This window comes from Callorhinus ursinus, unplaced genomic scaffold (assembly GCF_003265705.2).
Source record: "Callorhinus ursinus isolate GAN/ISIS: 27379988/994484 unplaced genomic scaffold, GSC_fseal_2.0 scaffold24, whole genome shotgun sequence".
NCBI classification, from domain to species: Eukaryota; Metazoa; Chordata; class Mammalia; order Carnivora; family Otariidae; genus Callorhinus; species Callorhinus ursinus.
The window spans coordinates 29,559,980-29,575,496 of NW_027397086.1; the positions used below are offsets into that span (position 1 = coordinate 29,559,980).

The 15,517-nt window shown below is 52.4% G+C and overlaps 1 protein-coding gene across 7 annotated transcripts in view; it reads left to right on the plus strand.

Moving 5' to 3' along the window:
- The window catches only part of TBC1D2 (TBC1 domain family member 2), a 50,337-nt gene extending 36,439 nt beyond the window's left edge, over positions 1–13,898 (plus strand). For 4 of the 7 annotated variants that reach the window (XM_025888439.2, XM_025888440.2, XM_025888444.2 and 1 more), the window contains 7 exons: positions 149–259; positions 3,738–3,925; positions 5,025–5,501; positions 9,313–9,433; positions 11,444–11,629; positions 12,548–12,669; positions 13,355–13,898. In XM_025888439.2, coding sequence (XP_025744224.1) covers positions 149–259; positions 3,738–3,925; positions 5,025–5,501; positions 9,313–9,433; positions 11,444–11,629; positions 12,548–12,669; positions 13,355–13,562 — 1,413 coding nt within the window. In that variant the 3' untranslated portion in view covers positions 13,563–13,898. Of the gene's footprint in view, positions 1–148; positions 260–3,737; positions 3,926–5,024; positions 5,502–9,290; positions 9,434–11,443; positions 11,630–12,547; positions 12,749–13,354 lie in introns of those variants that run through there. The other 3 variants (XR_003211522.2, XR_012373547.1, XM_073876677.1) reach the window with 2 other exon arrangements.
- Positions 13,899–15,517: the final 1,619 nt, after the last annotated feature.

Genomic DNA, 15,517 nt, shown 5'->3' on the forward strand with positions numbered 1-15,517 from the left:
GTCTGTAATACTACTTCTTTTAGACTTTCTCTTCTGTTGTCATTATTAGAAATTTCTAAAGGAAAAAAGTATTGGCAGCTCATTTGAGGGTGAGGATGAGGGAGATGTTTATGGTGCAACTCATCAAATGCTTTGCTCTCTTCTCCAGGATGACATGGAAGCATATCGGACCCAGAACCGCTTCCTCAACTCCGAGATCCACCAGGTCACAAAGATCTGGAGAAGGGTGGCTGAAAAGGAAAGGGCCCTCCTGATGAAGGTAAGAGGCAGAGTCCATCTCCATGCCCAGCCACCCTTCGGGTCCTCACCTTCTTGCCCCGTATCACTCTCTCCTTACCACCTGCACTACCTCTGGACTGTGCCCTCTACGAGCTGCCTTTCCAGCCTCAGGCATCTGTGCTCTGATTGCTGCTTCTGATCACAGAAATGCAGAGGAGGAGGCTGGCAGTCATCTCTGCACCTCCCCTACCAGCTAGAGTAACTTCCAGAGGATTCAAAGGGCTGCCACTCTTCCCCTCCCCCCTTCATTTCTTTCTTTTTTTCCCCTCCTGTTTGGGAGCCAGATATTAAAGACTAGATATTCCAAAACAGCTTCATATATGGGGAAATTAGAAAGTGTCCATGCACATCCAGGGAAAGACTCAGAAAAGACTTGAGAGCTTAAGTTTACATCTTAGGCTACCCTTGGCACAGAGACAGCCTATAACAATCAAAAAACAAAAACAAATTTTTCTCGAATTGGGAGAATCTGATTTCTAGTGTTCAGATGTCCAGTTTTCAACAAAAAAAATCTCAGGGCATACAAAGATACATGAAAGTATGACCCATTTGAAGGAAAAACATAAATCAATAGAAAACTGCCCCTGAAAAAGACATGGTACTGGGTAATACTAGACAAAGACTTTATTTTTTTTTTAAAGATTTTATTTATTTATTTGACAGAGAGAGACACAGCGAGAGAGGGAACACAAGCAGGGGGAGTGGGAGAGGGAGAAGCAGGCTTCCCGCTGAGCAGGGAGCCTGATGTGGGGCTCGATCCCAGGACCCTGGGATCATGACCTGAGCTGAAGGCAGATGCTTAACGACAGAACCATCCAGGTGCCCTAGACAAAGACTTTAAAACAGTTGTCTTAAAGATGCTCAAAGAACTAAAGGAAGAAGTGGAGAGTCAAGAAAGCAATGCATGAACAAAACTGAAATATCAGAGAGTTAGAAAACCTACAAAGAAACCCCCCACCAAAAACAATTTCTGGAGCTGAAAAGTACAATAACTGAAATGAAAGATTCACCAGAGGGATTCAAAGGCAGATTCAAGCAGGCAAAAGGAATCAGTGGACTTGAAGATAGGACAGTGGAAATTATTCAGTCTGAGAAACAGAAAGAAAAAAGCTTGAAGAAAAGTGAACAGAGCCTAAGTGATCTGTGAGACCCCATTAAGCAGACCAACATGCCCATTATAGTATGGTTGTCCCAGAAGAAGAAAGAGAGAAAGGGGCAGAGAGAATATGAGAAGAAATAAAGGCCGAAAACGTCCCAAATTTGATGAAGACATGAATAAAAACAACCAAGAAGCTCAACAAACTTGGAGTAAGATAAACCTGAAGAACTAGAAAAAGAAGAACTAAACCCGAAACTAGCTGATGGAAGGAAATAATAAAGATCAGAGCAGAAATCAATGAAATAGATAACAGAAAAATAATAGAAAATCAATGAAACCAAAGTTGATTTTTTGAAAAGAGGATCAAAACTGACAAACCTTAAGCTAGGTGGACTAAGGAAAGAAAGAGAGAGGACTCAAAATCAGAAATGAAAGGGGCACATTACTACTGATTCTGCAGAAATAAAAAGGATTGTAAGAGTACTATGAACAGGGGCGCCTGGGTGGCTCAGTCGGTTAAGCGTCTGCCTTCCGCTCAGGTCACGATCGCAGGGTCTTGGGATTGAGCCCCGTGTTGGGCTCCCTGCTTGGTGAGAGCCTGCTTCTCCCTCTCCCTCTGCCTGCCACTCTGCCTACCTGTGCTCTCTCTCTCTCTCTGTCAAATAAATAAATAAAATCTTTAAAAAAAAAAAGTACTATGAGCAATCGTATACCAGCAAATTGGATCACCAGATGAAATGGATAAATCCCTAGAAACACAAAGCCTGCCAAGACTAAATCATGAAGAAATAAAAATCTGAATAAACCTAAAACTAGTAAGGAGACTGAATTAGCAATCAGAAATCTCTCAACAAAGAAAAGCCCTGGACCTGCTTTACTGGTGAATTCAACTGAACATTTAAAGAAGAACTAACAAGAGGCCTTCTCAGACTTTTCAAGGAGGGTGCACGCAGACTAGTGAGGGAGTCAAACACAATCAAGCTGCAGTTGGGCACACAGGATTCTTTGGGGCCCAAAGAGAGGAAGAAAGTCAGGGAGGGCTTCCTGGTGGGGGTACCTTCTTCAGCTGAGTCCTAAAAGTGAGTTAGTGTTATCCAGGCAAACAGAGTAGAAAAAGGCCTTCCAAGAAAAGAGATAGCATAGTCAAGACCTGTGGATCAAGAGGTGGGGGAAGGTGGGGAGGGAGATGTGAGGCTGGAGGGGAGGAACTTTGGGACATTCTCTGAGGAAACTGGGAGTTGTAGAAGGGTTTTGAGTGCGGAGGCCCTCAATCAGACTTATGTTTTGAGAAAGCTGGGGGCTCGGTGGGCTTGTGGAGGTGGGCCGGGGAGCACAGAGACTTGGGAGTCTGTAACAGAAGTGCCTGAGAGGAGTACTGGGAGGGGACTCGGGAAGGTGGCAGAGGGACGTAGATGTGGGAGCCAGCTGGAGGGGGAGGAGCGCAGGCTCACCCGATGGCCTGGAGTTGGTGCTCAGCCAACGTTTGGAGAGTGCAGCACAGTGGCAGCCTTGGCCAGGAGGCTTGCACTCTTCCACCCCAGGATGAGACAGGAGCCAGGCTGGCCCGGAGGGCATGGTGATGTGCTGAGGCCGATTCTTCCTGTCCAGCTTCCACAGAAGGAAAGTGGGCCCAGGAAAATTACCGGACTTGCTCACCACACCCGGCTTATGGAAAGAGAAACACAGAAGGTCAAGACAGGGGCAGGGAGTACACAGGAAGGACACCGGTGGGAGAGAGGCGGTGTGTCAGAGGAATGGAGAGAGCCGATATCGCAGAGGCAGAAGGCACAGGGGCCGTGGCCAGAGCCATGTGGCCATCTCGTGGGCGCTGCTCAGTGTTACCACCTACAGAGAACTGCTCTAGGCCAGGTGCCCTGGGAGGGCCTTTACACACATCCGCTCATCTAATCCTCACCAGAGTCCTGGGGCAGACTCTCTATTATTTCCATTGTTTAGATGAAGAAGCTAAGGCACAGAGAGGCTAAGTAACTTGCCGTACGTCCCCCAGCCAGCAGTGGCTGAAGCAGGATGGGACTTGCAGTTCCCAGCAAGAACCTGCACTGCCCGTGCCCACCTCTCACCTCTTTCTTCTGAATCCAGCTGCAGACCTGGGCCTGGCTCTCTTGCCTGGCTCTCTTGCCTGGAGCCTCTTCTATATATATATATATATATAGCCCCTTGCTATAAACCCTTGGGTTTCGGGCTCGTCTCCTTTCCCTTAGATGATGGGCTGGGGGTGGGAAGGGGATGGGAGATGAGGTTGGAGAAGGACTTTGCTGCCTATAGCTGTTCAGACCTCTGGGGCTGGCGGGGGCAAGCCCAAGCAGCTGGCCTGACAGCCCCACCCCTCCCTCCACAGTGTGCCTACCTCCAAGCCAAGAACTGCCAGGTGGAGAGCAAGTACCTGGCCGGGCTGCGGAGGCTACAGGAGGCCTTGGGGGGTGAGGCCACTGAGTGCTCAGAGCTGCTGAAGCAGCTTATCCAGGAGGCGCTACAGTGGGAAGCCGGGGAGGCCTCAGCCGATGGCGTGGAGCTGAGCCCTATCAGGTGAGCCCAACAGCCAATGAGGGTGGGTCTTGGTCTGCATGACCTGAAGGTCCCCAGCCCCCCTGGTGCTGGCTCCTGCTGACCGCGTACAAGCACTGCACGTTCCTTACTTTCTCGTATCTTCAGACAAATGAGCACGTGCTTGGGATGAGCCCCATATTACAGTTGAGGTGATGCAGGCTCAGAGGAGGCTGCCCCTTGCCCAAGGTCATGCAGCATATTCATGCAGCTGACCTGGGTCTGCCTCCAGAGCTCCATTTTTTTCACTTCCCAAGGCTGCCTCCCCGAGATGTTTGTCAGAGGGGGGAGGAGGGGAGAAAGCCAGCTGTCTTCCCTGAGCCAAGTCCTTGCTGAGCACAGTGAACATGGGCAGTTAAATATAACAGAAGGGGCTGTGGCTTGGGTCAAAAGGCCCCCGGAGGCTGGGTGGCCCAGGGGAAGGAGCCCAGGCTTTGGAGCCGGACTGGGCTCTCTCACTATGTGACCTTGGACAAGTCACTTTACCTTTCTGGGCCACATATTCAGCCTCTGTCAGATGTGGGCTAAGATCCCCGCTTTGCAGGATCAGTAGGACTAAATGAGACAGCACATGCAGAGCACACAGTAAGGGCAAATAACTGTGGAATCAGTAAAAGGCCATCTGGATTGGACCTCTGGTTCTCCCATCTTGCTTGTCATTGATGCTGCCTGCTCCCCATCCATCCTTGGGCTTACTCTCTGTGCAGGTGGGATTCTATATTGGCAGTGCCGACTGCTTGAGCCTAAGGCTTCATGGAGTAATAAGAGGGTCCTTTATATTTGCACTGAACGCACTTACCATGCACTTATGAGGCACCAGGCACTGTCTAGGCCCCCAGCATTTTACAACAGAGGAGGTCAGTGGGTCTTCATGAGGCAGAACAGGAATTCTTCTACCCATTGTAAAGAAGAGCAAACTGCAGTTCAGAGAACTGACGTGACCTGCCCAAAGCTGCATGACTAACCCACAGTGAAGCCCAGGCAGGAACTTTGCCTGGGGTCCCCCCTCCCCCTCCCTGCCCTGCCCCTTTTCCAGGGAAGGGCTGTACAATGTGCTGCTAACGTAGGCTTTTGCTGGCAGTGAGTATGATGAGTATGGCTTCCTGACGGTGCCCAACTACGAGATGGAAGACCTGAAGCTGCTGGCCAAGATCCAGGCACTAGAGGTGCACTCCCATCACCTGCTGGCCCATGAGGCCGTGGAGCGGCCGCTGCGGGAGCGCTGGGCTGCCCTGGGTGATCTTGCACCCTCGGTCGAGCTCAAGCAGCTGCTGCGGGCAGGTGTGCCCCGAGAGCACCGGCCACGTGTCTGGAGGTGGCTGATCCACCTCCGCGTCCAGCATCTGCGGAGCCCCGGCCGCTACCAGGAGCTGCTGAACCGGGGCCAGGTCCGCGAGCATCCTGCCACCCGCCAGATTGAGCTGGACCTGAACCGTACCTTCCCCAACAACAAGCACTTCACCTGTCCCACCTCCAGCTTCCCCGACAAGCTACGCCGGGTGCTACTGGCCTTTTCCTGGCAGAACCCCACCATTGGCTACTGCCAGGGCCTGAACAGGTAAGCATCAGAGCCCTAGTGAGGGCACAAGGTTCTTTAGAGCCTCCCGAGAACCTAGAGAGGTGAGTCTGGGAGGCTTGATTCCCACCATACAGATGGGAACAACATGGACATGTTCAAGATGGGGGGGGGGCTCCTCATGCTATGTTCTCTCTTTTGACTTGTGCTCAGGGCGGTACCACTCATACAGAGAGCCTTGTGAATGGTCCCCTGGAATTTTGTAGTGCACAGCTCAGCTCACATATTGCAGAACTGCCTGGGTCAAGGATCATTTACTTTAAACAAAACCCATCAAGGGAGCCCGAGAAAAAGAGAATTGGTAAATGCCACAAGAGGGGTTCATAAAAGCCAGGAAAAGAAAATAGAGGACAAGGCCAGATGGTCGTTAGAAACCGAGGCATCTCCTCTCTCCAGCAGGGCCACAGCACTACACAACCCCAGGGGTGCCATGGGGACAGTCCCTGAGGCTGGGCAGCACCACGGTCCTGCTCTGCAGCCCCCCTGTGGGGCCGCACCATCTCTGGCCTCTCTCATTCTACATGTCTGCTTCCTTTTTCCAGCAGACCAGCATCTGTCCGTCATTCCTTGGACATTTAGGACCCTCGAGGCTGTCAGAATGGAGACCTCAGTCCCTGAGTCTGGAACCTTTTCAGCAAATCTTCCCACTTGTTGACACTCTCATGTTCCAGGCCGAAATTCCCAAAGGAAGGAATGTGATTGGCCCAGCCTGGATTCATTTCTGCTTCTGGTCTAACAGCAGGACAGAGGGGATTGGGGGTGGAGGTGAGATGGGGTGAGCTGCTAGGGCTGCTCTCTCCACTACCTCAGGACTCTCATGGGTGCCCCCCAGCTATCTCGATAGAGGTTACATAATTTCAGATACTCCCCAAAGCAAGTTTTGACTCACTTAAATTTAAGTACACATATACTCAAGCAAAATTTACATAAGACATTCTGCTCCCTCCCCCCAGTAGGTGGTGTGTGACATTTATTTAACACAGAATAAGCATTCAGGGAGTCCCTACTCAAATTTGAATGATTCCTAAGGGTAGAGATTTTTGATACTGACTTCCAGCCTAAATTGGGTGAAATTGAGCATATATACATGTTCAGTTACTGGAAATTCAGAGTTAAACTACAGCACAGCTAATCTAAGGGGGGACAAGGGGAAATCCTATAGTGGGAAGGGTCTTGAGATAAACCTCCCAGAAGGAAAGAAGCTTCTCCCTGTGTGGAAAAAGGCAGCACAAATGCTGTGGGGGGATATATAGGAAAAACAGATGGAAAGAGGGAGGTGACACCCAGGAGTATTTCTTTAACTCTTTCTCTGAATGCTTTTTTCTTTCTTTCTTTTTTTACTGATAATTGACGTTTAGGCAAATATTCATCTTATTGCTTAAAATCGAAAGTTACTTGTAATGGGAAGAGCCCCTTCACGTGTAGAGAGTGGGGCCCTTCAACCCCACCCTGCGGGCCCCTTTCACTTGTCTGAGCACCGCCACCTAATGGCAGCCGGTAGCACTGCGTGCATGGTGTCAAGACAGACCCTGCTTCCGTGCAACAAATCAGTCTGTTTAGAGGGTGACAGATATCATAGTAATGATACAGTGCTAATTTAGGGCAAAAACTTTAAAGCCAATAATCTTTAAAATATAAGTGGAGGGCATTAGAAGTAGCTGTTTCTTTCCCACATCACCACGCTACCTCCTTTGCAGACCCACTTGAGCCTGAATGCCTTAGGTTGGAGTCTGGCTGCAGCCCTGAGCAGTTGGTAAGCCCTAGTTGGTACCAGCAGACTCTCACTACTGACCTTGCAATGTGTGCAGAAATCTATGCTGGTGCCGGCAGCCAGCTCCTGGACCGAGCACGTCCTGAGGCTCCAGTGGGATAGGGTAGGGTCGAGAGAACACCAGGCTGGACTTTGGGAGCCCTGGGTTCTATCTCCACCCTGCCACCAACTAACTGTGTGACCCTGAGCAAGTGACTTCTGCTTTCCAGGACTCGGTCTTCCTCTCTGCAATAAGTTTATCTAGACCAGGGTTACCAGTAGGAAGAACCTGCCTGGAGCCTTGTCTTGTGAGTAACTGAGGCAGCCTCCAGAGTCAGCGGGAAAGAGCACAATGATTAATTAGTTATGTCTGCCCCGGACATAGACAAAGGGAATGTTGTCATGATTCACTAGTTATGTCTGCCCTGGCATAGGCAAAAGAGAGTGGTGGTCAGTGTTTCACACATTTGCTATCCCTGAACTAAATGACCTCAGAAGACCCCCTTCCCCAGCTTTGAGAGGGGAGAGCTTCCTATTTCCTAAGAGACCTGTGACTCTTCCTTTCGTCCACTCAGCTCAGACTCAGGAGGGTTTGTACAAATATTTTAGAGTGGAAAGAAATTCCTTCCCAATCTACTGGGGAGAGAAAAGGGGTTTCTTTTTTCTTTTGAGAATTGACCCTCTTTCTTTAAACAGTGTGAACCTCGGGAGAGGTTGGAGATCATGAATCCAGTCTAGTAAGAGCCCAGAGAAGGATAAATAGCTGGACAATGAAATGTGTTCTTTAAGCCCATCAAGAGTGTGAGGCTTCACAATACTATAAGGTGGCATCTCCCTAACGGTGTTCAGTGGGTGCCCTGTACAAAAGGGGCTCCATAATTCCACTGGACAGCCTTGGGTTAGAGTCACTGCAGAACTTCTGCAGAGGCTTTTAGTAAGATGTTGTATATCATCAGCCTCTAAAAGGGGGCTAGAGGGGCGCCTGGGTGGCACCCAGTCAGTCATTAGGTGTCTGCCTTCGGCTCAGGTCATGATCCCGGGGTCCTGGGATCCAGCCCTGCATCGGTCTCCCTGCTCCACGGGAAGCCTGCTTCTCCCTCTCCCACTCCCCCTGCTTGTGTTTCCTCTCCCGCTGTGTCTCTGTCAAATAAATAAATAAAATCTTTTAAAAAATAAATAAGAGGGGGCTAGAGTATGTAGCATTTCCCAAACATTTTTGTATTTGGGACCTTGTGTTCACCTAGCATCTTTAGATACCACTGCATTTTGGGAAATGTATTCCTGGATTGACCATGGGTGAGACCTGCCAGGAAAGATAGGAGAAGCAGAGAAAACAATACTTCTAGGCCAACATCCCTACTCAACACTGTGGGTTTTTTCCTTTCTTACCATGATCTCATTAGAGCCTCGTGATAACTTTGGGGGGGAGTTCAGGAAGCAAAGGAGAGAAAGAATTCTGTGTAGTGAGCACCTGCTGTATGCCAGATAGTTAGCAAGGCACTGTAGGTCTGCCTTCTCGCTCAAAATGCAACACAGCCCTGGGAGGTGGAGATTGTTAATCCCACTTCACAGATGATGAAAGTAAGGCTCAGAGAGGTTAGCACACTTGTCAAGGTCTCAAAGCCTATAAGATGAAGATAGCTAACATTCATTAAATACTCACTACACGTCAGGTACTGTGCTGGGCATTTATCTTGTGTTAACTTCATTCATCCTCATAGTAGTTCTGTGATTATTATGAGGAGGTTGAGCCACAGGGAACTTTAGGAACTTGCCCAGGATCATCCAGCCAGGAAGCAGCAGATGCAGAATTCATACCTGGGCAACGGGACCCCCAGAGCCCTTCCCTAGAGAATCAGTTCTCCCCATTGCTCAGAAATCTCCTCTGTAGTCCTCCCCCAAAGCATGTTCATCTCACCTCAGGTGCCGGAACACAGCCTGGTTTTAGGGAGTAGGGTTGGGAGCCAGGGATCTACCTCTGCCACCCTCTGCCTGGCTGCAGCTTCTACATATCACCCCAGGCCTCCTTTCCTCCCATTCCAGACTGGCAGCCATCGCTCTGCTGGTCCTGGAGGAGGAGGAGAGCGCCTTCTGGTGTCTGGTGGCTATTGTGGAGACCATCATGCCGGCTGATTACTACAGCAAGACGCTGATGTCATCCCAGGTGAGCAGGGCAGGGACGGACGGGACTTAGGGGCCATGCAGGGTGGTGCCCCTTGAGTGGTTCCTTCAAGCCAGTGAATCTCAGAAGAATCAGGAAGCTCTCAGGCCTCCATTTCTCCCTCTGTACAAGGGGCCAGTAACCTCTCCCTGGGACTCCTGGGAAGTTCTGGTGAGCTGATGGCCTTTAGAGGTGTGGGGGCCCGGCCCATGGGGTAGATTGTTGTTATTCCAGTGGTGACACTATGTCATGAGAAATGGTGGTGGGGGGGTGTTGTTCGTTTGTTTGGTTTTGGTCTTGTTCTTTTCAGAAATGGTTTCTTGGGGAGGGAAGGAGAAGAAAATCTAGAATCTCTTGCTTTTTGCCAGTAAAGAATTTCAAAACAGAGGTCAGGTGGGTGGAAGTGGGACTCAGCGTGGGAGGTGGGGACGAGTCTTCACACACGCTGGTCACGGCCTCCGGAGAAGCACAGCTGCCTGCACTCTTAGCGCCTCGCCCCCTCTCACTCTGAGCCCCGGCCAGCCCTGGAGTCAGGCACAGCTAGGTCCAGAGCCCACCCCTCCCCCAGCCAGCTGCATGGCTTTGTGGCATCCCCTCTCTGAACCTTTGGTTGTCTGCTTTGGGATGGGAGTACTTCTTCTTGGGCTTGATGACCGATGTACACGAAAAACCATTTCTGACCTCCCATCTCCTCTCTTGCTTCACCCCTCATCCGGCTCCTGGTGCATCCGTGCTGTCTGCTTTATGCAGAGAGGCCATCTGGAGGGGACTTTCTCACTTCCCACCCCAGACCTGCCAAGTCATTTCCTGCCCACCCACCCTGTTCCTCTCCTTTCCTATCATGAATGCCCAACACTGATTCCTCCTGTGGGACACCCACCTGGGCGGGGAGGTCAGCAGACAAGTGGGTGTCCCATGTGAAGGAGGGAGGTCAGGGCCAGAGATCGAGACTGAGGAGTCAGGGAATAGGTGATGAATCAGGAAGGGCGGCCCAACCTCACAGTGGCTCAAGGGGCGGCTCATTTTTCCCAGAGAATGACAAAGCTGAAGTCCCCTTCAGCTCTCTGCTCTGCCATCCCTCACATATTGCTGTCAGCCCCCTGCTCTTGGTCACAGGACAGCCGAACCACCTCCGGCACTGTGGCCGTGGTCGAGGCTGGAAACAGCAGAGGGTGTAAGGCAGGGGCTGGCTCCGCCTCCCACAGCTCTCCCACCCAGCAGGTGCTGCTTACACCTTATTGGTCAGAACTGTGTCACATGGCACCCCTCACTGCAGGGCAGGCTGGGAAATGTTCCATATTTTATTGTCATGCTTTAACATCTCCTAAACTGAGGTGTGTTGTAAAACCAGTGTATTGTTCTGGGGTTGTTGGAGGTTTTTCTCCTCAGTTTTAATATAGAAAATTTTGAATGTCCAAAAAAGAGAGAAAATAGTATATGAACCTCCATGTATCTATCACCTAGTTTGAATTATCAACACAGGTACCCAACTGCTGTTCCATCTCTATCCCACCCACTCCTCCTGCTTTGGCGATCTTGAAGTAAATCCCAGACATCATGTCAGTAAATCTGTGAATCCTTCAGCAGGTTCGGTAACATCTCAGGCTCAGTGAATTACCCTCAGTCTTGAGCTGGAGGCACTGAGCATCTTTTATGTCAGGTCCAAAGTGGATGTAGAGAAGTGGCCATGGTGTCGGCCGATACAAGTCTGAACTCCTGCTTGGCTTCGGGTTCAGGAGGCCAAATGGGCCAAAACACCACTGGCTAAGAACTTAGCCTACAGAGGCCTCCGCACCAGAGCCCAGTGCTCCAGCCCAGAAGACAGCTGGCCTGTGCTGTCTCCTGGCCATGGGAGGCTTCAGCTCCTCCAGGCACTGCGTGCTCCCCGGGGCCAGGAGTGGGGGGGTTGGGGGGGGGCGATTCGGGACGGGCTGGGTGGGAAGGGCAGGCAGGGAGGGAGGCAGCCCCTTCTTTAGGGTGGTGGCTGACAAGCCCTCTCTCCCTGGCTCCCAGGTGGACCAGCGGGTGCTCCAGGACCTCCTCTTGGAGAAGCTGCCCAGGTTGATGGCTCACCTGGGGCAGCACCATGTGGATCTCTCCTTCATCACCTTCAACTGGTTCCTCGTGGTCTTTGCGGACAGTCTCATCAGCAACATCCTTCTCCGGGTCTGGGACGCCTTCCTCTATGAGGGTACCAAGGTAGGGCACCGCCAGGGGTGAGCAGGACAGTCCTGAGCAAGGCCCTGCAGCCCTCTGGGTCTCACTTCTGCCCCTGGAGAATGGGAAGACAGTGCTCCCCCGTCAGGGCTTTGAGGACCTCTTGTGGGAGCATGGCTTTGTAAACTAAAGTGCTTTGCACAGGTTAAGGAGAAGGGGTGGTTCTGCCTCTGAAGATGTGTCTTAAAGTTGGGGGGATTTCCTTTCCCTAGGGAAGAGGCATGACCGTGATCCGGGAAGCCCATCCCTATTCCCTCCGCTGCCCATCCAGTCACCTGGGCCCCTCCTTCTCTTCCTCCTGTTTGGACTGAGCCCCATATTGGGAGGCCGGCACATGGGTGTGTGGTCCCCCTTTGCCCCTTGCCTTTCTAGGAGACCCTGGGCAGACTTCCCTGTGACCTCTGCCCCAGTTTCCCCATGCTGGTTGATAACGTACCACAGTTTGCAGAGCACCTTCGGATCTGTTATTCCGTTTGATTCCTGCTGATGCCTTATGTAAACAGTATTACCCTCATTAGGTCCAACACGGTAGCACCTCACCCAGGGCCCCGGGACAAGTGAGGACAGAGCCAGGACTCAGTCCCCATGCCCAGGTTCCACACTGTGCTCCCTCCCCCTGGGGTTTCCCCGTCTGCCTCTGCCCCTCGGCCTCCCCACACTCAAGCTGTCAACCTCTGCAGCCTGTCCGGGAGGCAGCAGGGAGTCCAACACCAAACCTGCCGAAGGATTCACAGATTTACTGACGTGCTGTCTGGGATTTATTTCAAGATCACCAAAGCAGGAGGAGTGGGTGGGATAGAGATGGAACAGCAGTTGGGTGCCTGTGGGGGTTTTCCTTCCCCTAGGGATTACCTGCCCCGGCCCCCCATGCCCCACCTGAGCCCCCACTTTGCCCCCCAGGTGGTATTCCGCTATGCCTTGGCCATTTTCAAGTACAACGAGGAGGCGATCCTGAGACTGCAGGATGGCCTGGAGATCTACCAGTACCTGCGCTTCTTCACCAAGACCATTTGCAACAGCCAGTGAGAACCCACTTCTGCCCCTACCCTGCCTGGCCAGCACTCCCACCACCCACACATGCCCCAGGACACATAGCAGAGGGTAGGCAGGTGTTTGCTGAGTGGAGATTTGTTAGTGATGCTGATCCTCCTTTATAGCTTAGAAATCTTTAGGAATATTCCACTGCCCCAGTGGTCTGTCTGCCCCTTACCGTGGTATTCAAGGCCCCTATGCAATTTTGTTTCTTTCCCACCTTTTCCTGCCCCTAACACCCATGCCCTGTCATCCTGCCAAATAATTATTTGAGTTCCTAGCTCAACACCAACCTCTGGGATTTTGGCCTTGCAGTTTCTTCTACTTAGAATGCCTCCCTGTCACCTCCACCACTGCCATCTTTGCCTGGCCAACCCTACTCATTCTTCAAAACTCTGCTCACATGTCACCTCTTCCAAGAAGCCTTCCATGATAAACCTTTCCTACAGAGTTAGAGCTCCCATAGCCCTAAGCTTCTTCCTGCCTCAGTATACATCACTTTGGGTGGAAGTTGTCTTCTTATTCACTGTTTCCTTCCTGGAAGGTGAACTGCCCATGGGCAGGGGCCAGGGCCTCAGCCACATGGACAGAATGAATGGCAGGGTGCCCTGGAAGGCCCAGTGAATGTAGACCCAGCGGGGCCCTGGCTTTGGGCTAACTGTGCTCTCCCCCCAGGAAGCTGATGAACATCGCCTTCAACGACATGAACCCCTTCCCTATGAAGCAGCTGCAGCAGTTGCGGATGGCCCACCGGGAGCGGCTGCAGGCTGAGCTGCACGAGCTGGAGCAGCTGAAGGCTGAGTACTTGGAGACTCGGAACTCCCAAGGCCCAGCGGTGCCAGAGGGTTGCACCAGTGAGGACGAGGGGGAGGGGGACGCCTGACTTGGCCACCTGCCCTCCCCAAAGCTCTTTCTCCCCTTTGGCTGTCAGGCCTCTGGGAGGATGGCCGTGGAACGGTGGTCCAGCCCGTGAGCCACAGCACCGCGTGTCGCTGGGCAAGTCCCTTCCCCTCTCTGGGCCTCAGTCTCCCCATCAGAACATTGTCTGCTGTGAAGCTCTTGGTTGGGACTCATGAGCACATACCCAGGGATGCCACCCCTTTCTCACTTCTCCCACAGAGCACTTCAGCAAACAGACAAGCAAGAATGCTGACTTATTGGGTAACCTGAACATTCTTTAAGTTTTATCTGTATAAAACAATGTAAATATTGGAAATAGTTGACAAGCTTTGGAACTTGAATGATTCCCAGTAACCAACTGCTCCTGGGTCAGCCCAGGACTCCAGGGTGTCCCACCACTAGGGCCTTCCCAGCCTGGGACATCCCTGGGTTCTGCTTCTGTGGGCGTCTCTGCAGGGCCTGCCGCCCTCCTGGTTTCCCGAGGAGCGAGGGCCCTGTGCATTTGGGGTGTGTCTTCCTGGGCCACAGCGCCTCTCCAGTGCTGGTTCTGCTTCTGTCCCAGGCCCAGCTCCCCTCTACTGAGGCCTGTTTCCTGAGCCTTGCACCTATGCCCACCTTTCCATTCACAGCCCGTTTGGGGGGAAGGGGTTCCGAGGAAAACCCCTGCCCACACCAAGAGAGCCCTGGGTCAGGCGCCCAACGCCTCATCTCGCTCTGCCAGCCTCATGGGCCCAGGCAAGAAGAGTCCCCTCCTGTCTGAAAAATGGGTGGCTGGAGGGTGAGGAAAAGGTGGTGAGAGGGACGTAACTACTGCCTGTCGCCAAGTCAGGGCTGGCTCTTCTGGCACCCACTGTGCGCAGGAGCTCAGTTTCAGTTCTTCTGGGCTCTTCCGGGCCCTTCCTCAGCAGTCAGAGACCCCCGCCCCCGCTCCCCCCCATGCAGGGGGTCAAGGCTACATAAGTGATTTTGGTCGCTCATTTCTCAGCGAACCCTTGACTGTGTTGGTACAGGCTCGCGCTGGGTAGTCTTTGGTAGGCAGGACTAGGGGTGCAGGCTTCAGGCACGGAGACTTCCCTCTCTGATCTGAGGTTCCCGTCCAGGGCTGGGAAGGAGGCCACATCTGCCACTGGGAAGTGGCCTGCTCGCCCACGAGTGTAAACTTGGAGGGGTTGACACCCAGGCACCCAGTTCCCCGACACTGTGCCCCCTACACAGCTCTGGGGAAGAGACGTTCAGAGTTCTTTCCTCCCACGTGACAGGGGCTGCTGGCTGGCCCCAGGGCCCCGGGTCTGCCGTGAGCACCCCACATAGGGTCTTGACGACCTTCCTCATTTTTGCCAAACTTTTACATCTGCTGAAATCCTTTCACCACTAAATGGCATCTGTGAGGCATGATGGCGGCCTGCAGGGGTCCTAGCTGCACCCCCAGCAGGCTGGGTTCTGCACCCCTAAAGGCATCATTGGGGAGACAAGGGGGCCAGCCTCCTGGAGCTCCCAGGAGGGCTAAAGGACATGACGCTGGTGCCTGGCACAAAGTAAAGCACCACCACTGGCAGGGAGTGGCCTTTATATGGAGAAAAGTCACCCAGAGGGCTTCGAAAAGGCCCAAGGCTCCAGGAAAGATGACGGAGCTGGACCTTCAGCTCCAGCCTTGAAATTCAAATTCCCTCCTCAGCAAAAAATGAACAATCCCAGATCAGACAGAGGCTGTCAAGATAAATGACACCCCCCTCTCCCTTCTTCCCTTCCTATCTCTCCCCTGCTTCCTCCCTCTCCTTCCTCCTTCTCCTTCCTCCCTCTCCTTCCTCCCCTCCTCCTTCCTCTCTCTCCTTCCTCCCTCTCCTCCCTCCCTCTCCTTCCTCCCTCTCCTCCTTCCTCCCTCTCCTTCCTGCCTCTCCTTCCTCCCTCTCCTTCCTCCCTCTCCTTCCTCCCTCTCCT